Source organism: Triticum urartu, chromosome 1 (genome assembly GCF_003073215.2).
Source record: "Triticum urartu cultivar G1812 chromosome 1, Tu2.1, whole genome shotgun sequence".
In the NCBI taxonomy this organism is placed as follows: Eukaryota; Viridiplantae; Streptophyta; class Magnoliopsida; order Poales; family Poaceae; genus Triticum; species Triticum urartu.
The window spans coordinates 60,209,805-60,217,683 of NC_053022.1; the positions used below are offsets into that span (position 1 = coordinate 60,209,805).

Below are 7,879 nucleotides of genomic sequence, written 5' to 3' on the forward strand. Positions count from 1 at the left end.
ATATTAATGAGGGTAGAAATGTATTTTTTTTCCTTTTTAATGTTCACAAATTTTAGTAAGCACTCATGAATTAAAACCTATGAAAAATTAAAGAGAGACATGAAATAAAACTAAGCAACAAATAATCTTACATGCGTGTTCCACAGTGATCCCACAATCCCCGAAGCACCAGAGAGCTTCAAATCATGGGAGCTTAGTATCTAAAGCTTTTTGGTGCGTCGTTGTGGTGTCCTTACACGTGTCGGTCTTGGTGCCAGTTGGTGGTTGTTGTTTGAGCCTGTTGAGAGGTCTTATTCCATGCTAAAATCGTTGAATTGCTGCTATAACACTCACATGGATCAGCCCACAAGCTCTTACTTGCTTAGCTTGACTCCCTATTCCTCTTGGTCGGTTAGTTTTTTTTCCGCTCGCCCCACTGCTCGCTCAGAAAAATGAAATATTTTTAAATGGATTAGTTTAATTAAAATATATTCAAGTATTTTTAAAAAATATTGTGAATTTACAAAACCTTGAATTATAGAAAATGTTCATGAATTTAAAATATATTCATGGATTAAAAATGTTTGCAAATTAAACAAGTTTCAAATTTTAAAAAAAATCATAAACTTTAAAAATGTTCTTGAACTACAAAATATTCATGGATGTAATAAATATTAATGAAGCTAAAAATGTATTTTTTTTCCTTTTAATGTTCACGAATTTTAATAAGCACCCATGAATTAAAACCTGTAAAAAATTAAAGAAAGATGGGACATAAAACTAAGCAACAAGTAACCTTACACAGAACCAAAGAGCTAAATAGAAGATGTAGTCAAGACATTGGGGATGCACAGAACCAAAGAGCTAAATTGAAGAAAGAAGAACCAACAAAAGTAGATACAACCATCCATGCAAATCAAATAGACAACAACATTATTCACCGTCTTTGACAATACACAAATTACAAGAAAATTTCCCTGGATGTAATGCATCCTGGAAGAAAATGATGGGCAAGCACCGCCATCTTAAGATCTAACCACTGAAGGCCATATCATAAGTTTTCACCTTAGAGAGCACGTCAGAGAAATCTCCAAAGCAATGCCTTCCTAAAAAACATGGAGTATACACACCGCCATTGCCAGATGAGATCAATGAAGGTCCTATGGTTTTCACCCGGGACCTCGATACCCGATACTTGAAGAGCATTACTAGCTCAGCCACCTTGGGTGGCCGCCACCATTTGTTGAAGAAGACCATTTTGCTAGGATGGGTACACCCACACCAAGGTCACAAGAAACTGAACTCCCAACCGATCTCTAGCATGCATGTGTGGCAATAGTCGGTCACGTGCATCTTCCTAAGGACATCAACACGCAACCAAAGCCATGCATGAGAACATGAAATGTCACACAACTTGGAGAGCCGAATGTCATCAACAACTTCATCTCGCATGTGCTCCACATTCCACAACAACCGCGACAACTACGACACACAAATACAACAACGTCCCCTAGTCCGCCACAAGATGTAGAGGGACACCCCTGCCCCATCGTTGCACCACTTCATGCCATCGCCAGACGTAGCCTGGAGGAAGCTAAACCACCTTCGGAGCTTCCAGCGAAGCGCAGGATCTGGGGACGGGGAAACCACCGGCACGCCAATATGTGTTTCACCAGATATGCCCATGGTAGGCCCGGACAGTCCTAGATCATACCCGCCCATGCATCGCCGCCACGCCCGGACCACTGTGGCGAGCCAACCCACTGCCACTACGTAACATATAGTTCAAAAGGTCACTTGTGGGGGAACGATCGGATAGATGGCTACATGTTGTGCACAGGTTGATGCGGGTCAACCTTTCTGATATGTCAGATACACTACACTAGAAACTTTTGGTGTCAGGGGTATTCTCAGTGAAGTCTATGTATACAGACTTGGTAAATACTGGTCCAATACCAAAGTCACTTCACATTTGGAAAACCAAGGTGCCCTTAAAGATAAAAGTTTTTATGTGGTTCGTACACAAAGAAGTGGTCTTGACTAAGGACAACCTAGCAAAACGTAATTGGGAGGGTAGTAAATGGTGTTGTTTCTGTGATCAGGATGAATCAATCCAACATTTGTTTCTTGACTGTCCACTTGCCAAGCTACTATGGTGCACAATGCATGTGTCATTTAACATCGGCCCACCAGATAACATTAACATTATTTTTGGGACTTGGATAAACGAGGTAGAGCCTAAATTAGCGGCGCATATTCGAGTCGGAATGTATGCATTACTTTGGGCCATATGGAACTGCCGGAATGATACGATTTTTAACAGACAAAACATCCCAAAAAATTTGCAGTTAATCTACAGAGTTATTGGTTGGATCCGTACGTGATCGTTACTCAGCCGTGTGGAATCCAAGAAGCATATGGCTTATTAGTGCAACCGATGGAAGACGGTAGCACGGGATACCTACAACCGATTTGGATGGCGATTCAACAATAGGATAAGTGTGTAGTCATCTAGTCCTTTTTTTTTGCCCGTTGTTTCTTTGAGTTCTCCTTTTACTTATCTCTTGATGAGTTTTTGTATCGTAATATATACTTGTTTGATCTTTTGATTAATAAGATGACTGCATGCATCGCTTCGATGCAGAGGCCGGGATTGATCCTCTTTTTTCTAAAATAAGGAAATTAGAGTACCGAACTCAAAAAAGAAGAAAGAAATAAGAGTATCTGAAAATAAAGGATATGTCTGTCTTCTTTTCGCCTGAACTAAAGATTTGCAATAGGACTCCACGATTATTGGGATGTCGACCATGTGCATCAGTTTGTACAACACATCCAGCATATATGAGAGGAAGAAGAGAGGTTGACTTGAGTATGCAAGTTGACGCGAAATGCCTGGCTGGAATTCCGGACAGCTTGGACACGTTCCAAAATTAGGCGGCGGCAGCTCACAGCAGGCTAATTCAATTCGATTGATCGTGGCTGAAGAAGAGATAGAGCACTAAGTGCATAATTGTCGTGCACGTTCGATCGATATCAATCCTTATCTTTCTTAGTAGTACAATATCATCTGCACGGTTCACAAGGCGCATAAACAATCGGTGTGCTTACCTTATTCGCCGTATAAATACAAGCCCTTGTTCAGCACAAGTAAATCGTCCGATCCGCAGCTGAGAAGCATTTCATCCCTAGTCTGCAAGAAGTGACGTAGAGATAGCTAAAACACTACATTGTCCTGTTCGAGGTGAAGAGGTCGATCGATCATGGCGAAGGGTGACGAGAAGAAGGCACCTCTCTTCGTGGCCGTGGCCCTGGCCATCTACGTCGTTCTCACGGCGCAGGTGGGGTCGGCGGCGGCCCCTGGTACTGGTAGCTACGCCGGCCTGGAGGCACCTGTGAGGCAAGTCGTTCAGAAGTACATGGATATCAACCGGGGCTTGGGTGCTGGCCTCATCCGACTCGTCTTCCACGACTGCTTCGTCAGGGTGATTAAAGCTGCTCTCTTTTTTTTAGTAGGGGAATTGAAGCTGCTCTTGCTGTTGCGGCAGTTTATGAAAAGCACACTTTATTTTCTTTTCTTTTTTTAGCTCCGTACGACAATAGTTCTATGGTAAATTTTTCATTAATGTATAGTACATGGTGGAAGGAAAACAGAAGGGGAAACTAAGTAAAAACTGACACAACACGCCACAAAAGCATCAACCAATGCCTGTTCTTGGGAACATGTTTACTAATTTAGAAGTTCTCCACTGTTGGAACAATGTGGAATGCTTGTCCTTGATCATGTGCATAAGAAGTTGAAGATCCTTCTATAGAGCAAATCTCCAGTTTTGAACAGTTGGCTGAATGATGCCTTTCCATTGAAGCATGCCTTTTCTTCTCTATTGGATTGTTAGATCACGAATTAATGAAATTATGTACCGGTGCAACTAATTAAATTTCACCATATTATGCAATATCTCAGTAGTGCAGTAGTGCAAATCTGGAGGCTAGCTTAGCTGACAACGAATGATCGTATAACTGTCCGGTAATCAACATGTTTCAAACTAACTCATGCATGCCTACTACCAGGGTTGCGATGGATCCGTGTTGCTTGACAGCACGCCCAAAAACACCACCAGCAATGCTCCCCTGACGCTCGCTGGGAAGACGGAGAAGGCGTCGCCAAGCAACGGCGGCCTGCGTGGCCTCGAGGTGATCGACGCCATCAGGCTCAGGCTCGCCGAAAAGGATATCGGTGTCAACGTCTCCTGCGCCGACGCCGTCGTGTTCGCCGCCCGCGAGGCCACCTACATCCTGAGCAACAACACAATCAAATACGAAGTGGACGGGCCCGGCCGCAAGGACGGCGTCGTCTCGTCGGCAGAGGACCCGGGAAAACACCTCCCTAACCCCACCGACAACTTCCAGCAGCTCCTGCAAAGCTTCATGGCCAAGGGCTTCAACCTGGTGGAGCTCGTCGCCCTCTCCGGCGCACACTCTGTCGGCATCGCCAACCTAACGTCGGTCATACACCGATTCGGAACTCCGATCATCCACGGTGAGATGAACAAAACGTACGGTGCAGTCGTTGCAGCCGAAGGGCGGAAGCACTCTGGTGTGATAGAGAACAACGTCCGTGACTTCGACGATTCGAGCCGTAAGCTGGCTGGTTACCAGGCCAATGGGGTGGTGGACTTGGCGGCGGTGGGCTACCTAGACAACAGCTACTACAACGCCAACTTACAGAACATGGTGCTCTTCAAGTCAGACTGGGAGCTGACGCAGAACGGCACCGCAGAAGAGCACATGAAATCGTACAAGAAGAAAGCCAGTTTGTGGAACACAGCCTTCGCCAACGCCATGACCAAGCTCAGCAAGATGGTCGAGTCCAAGGACCCACTTTACGAGATCGGAAGCAGGAGGACATGCAATGTCACCAACCAGATGTCCTACCCTTAATTAAAGCGCGCGCGCGTCAAGATTTGAACGAGACAAGACATCCACGCACGACGTTTAATAATTATTCATTCTTTTCTAGTAGAACAATCATTTGTTTATCATTTAATTTGCTGAATCTCTTCGCCCATGTTTTCTTCTTCTTTTGAACTCATCTTTTGATGTTGACTCTCTTGGCTACACATGTGTAAAGCATACGCTTACATACGTTCTGAAATAATAACCAGACCAAAATAGCAACGTCTCACTTCGTCCGATCATTTGGTGGCCAGACGTGTATTGCACCTCGGAAAAGTTGTGGCTGCACCATGAAACATGTTTCCGCCCTTTTTTATAGACTAAGACATGTATCCGTACATTACAACGGGAGAAACAAATGGCTACACGTTCATGGCGATCCATCTATGTTGTCGCTTTTGCTCTTTGCAACCGGCCCCGATGGTGGTCTTGCCGTCCACCTATTCACGCGACCGTCGTCTATCATAAGGCGATGAGCTTTATCATCAAACCGACATGCCACTTTCGCAAGCCCCTCCTTGCATCGATTTATCATTTTGCGGACTTGTGATAACAGTGGGTGCCATACATATCCCATCTACACTTCGTGCATCACTGTCACACACTCCCACGGTCAGCGCCGTGCTCGCAATGTGCTCCTGATGCGCGCTGCCATGGTGGCCGACCAAGGCCAGGGCAGGCACAACATCAGTGACGCTGCGTCAAGAGACGTCGCGGTTGTGGGCGCGGACGGAAATAGGGGATCTCGGGCTGTTTTCGGTTCATGCGGGTGCAGTCGATCAAGCTCCCTCGCTCCGGCCTGCAACGTCACTAGATAGAAGCCTACAAGTCTGGAAGAGCAGCCATAGTAAAAGGCGGGCGGAGTATATTCGATGGCGACAACGAAGAAGCAAACTGGTGTCTTTGGCTCCCGCCTTAAGCTGGCCTGTATCGCACGTACTACACAGCAAAGTCGAAAAGACAACCTATTTCCTTTTCTTTTTTTCTTTTTGGCGGAAAGAAAAGATAGCCTCTAATTGATTCCAAGGTTCCAATCAAGATCAAGTTGTGGGTTGGCTACTCTTCAAAGATCAGCCAAATACTAGGAACAATCTCTTCAACAAGAAGATCGCTCTACATGCCTCGGCCATGCTGCGACGCCCTACAAGAATGTGTTGCACCTTTTTCATTCGGTGTCCTTGTGCGCCTCAGGTTTGGCTCGACTTGGGGTTTCCCACCGGCCCCCATCTCCATTGACCTTATTTGGGATGCACCCTCTTTACATGGCCTCGACAACAACATCTAGCTTTTTGTGTCCCTCTATATCCTCTTGAACATTTGGGAATCGAGGAATGCTTGTGTCTTTTGTGGCAAGACATGCAAAGGGCTTACCGTTAGAAACATTGTTAATGATTTGTCTCTTTGGACCTTTTGATTTACCGTGCACTCTTAGAAGGTTGTTGTCCTACCTTGGCATTGATATCCCTCCTCACACGCTAGGGCGATTCTACGAAACTAGCCTGATGGTTCTTTGAGTAATGCATTCAGTTCATGTGGGAACTCCCCTCCACCCTCTCGTGATTCGGGGATCATATTTGCACGTAGGTTGCCCGATAGCGACAGTGTGTGTTCCCCTTGGATCCCCATTGCGTACATGTGGGCCAGCCCAACTAACCTTCCGATTTTGGGAACATACTACAACCTTCCCAAACCGGGTTTTTTCTTCCTTTTCTTTTGGTTTTTTCTCCATTTCCTTTTTCTTTTTCATTTTTTGTTTTCCTTTTTTGTATCTTGTTTTTTGTTTTTTCTTTCCAAATTCATGAACATTTTCTGAAATCCATGAACATTTTGTCAAATCAGCGAACATTTTTCAAATCAGGAGTGAACATATTTTGAAATTCAAAATTTGTTTGTAGAATTCAAAAAAATTCATGAATTGTTACAAAAATATCAAATTAAAAAAATCATCTAGTTCATAAAATGTTCACTGAAATTAACATTTGTTCATCAAATACAAAAACTACTCATCTAAATTCGAAAACATTCATAAAAATTCAAAAAATGTTCATAAAAAATTCAATTTTTAGTCATCAAAATTTAAAAAATGTTCATTTGTTGGAATTTGTGAAAAACATTCTGAATTCATGAACATTTGTTTGCATTAGTGAACATTTTTAAAATTCTAAACTTTTTTCTAAATCACAAACTTTTTTAAAGAAGCAAAAAAAATCCAAAACAAAACAAAAAAGAAATGAAAAGAAACAAGGGAGCCCCGCCCCGCCCCGCCCTCGGTCTGCCCAAGTTCAAGCGCTGCACCTTTCCCAGCAAGCAGCGCGCGGAATAGGAGCTCCCCCGCGAGTGCTCAAAAAAAGGAAAAACGACTGCAAGAAAGCTTTGATTAAAATTGAATATTTTTCGGACGGCATTTTGGAACCAGTAACGTTCAATTCAGATTAATAAGATGTGAGGGAGAGGAAAATTGAGAATCGGCAAATCCGCGAGATTTTGATTACAAAACGGTGCAACCGTGATCTATTATGCAGGCACAAGGAAATCCGTGGCAACTTGCATGCGCGTACGTTGACCAATAGTATATTATATTTTTTTGGTGGCGTAACGACACCACGCGCTCCAGCTGATTATCCAGAGATTAAGCTAAGCTAGTTGTGGATGTGTTGCGCACAATGATGCATGCTTGCTTGGCCTGCATTTCTGGCATCGACTGTATCCAAGCAGTTGATTAATTAAACACGCGTTACGCCAAATGCTTTAACGACAAGCAGCAGCAGGATTGACAATTGCGTCAGGTGTAGTGCATGCAAGCTATCGAAGCCCAGCGGGATCTCCGGCGCGCACCCATGCATTGCATGCAGCTCTCTGCTTCGTCGTGATCAACGTCGTGATGAGCTGAGCTCTATATATACCGCTGGATCTCAACCTCACTAGACACGCACAAACACACAACAAT

At 44.1% G+C, this 7,879-nt stretch overlaps 1 protein-coding gene across 1 annotated transcript; it reads left to right on the forward strand.

Moving 5' to 3' along the window:
- Nucleotides 1-3,139: 3,139 nt before the first annotated feature.
- Nucleotides 3,140-5,161, forward strand: LOC125506359 (peroxidase 5-like). Its single transcript, XM_048671218.1, has 2 exons — nt 3,140-3,461; nt 4,048-5,161. Exons 1-2 carry the CDS (start codon nt 3,240-3,242, stop codon nt 4,915-4,917), a joined length of 1,092 nt encoding a protein of 363 aa, XP_048527175.1. The 5' UTR covers nt 3,140-3,239; the 3' UTR covers nt 4,918-5,161.
- The last annotated feature ends 2,718 nt before the right edge of the window (nt 5,162-7,879 follow it).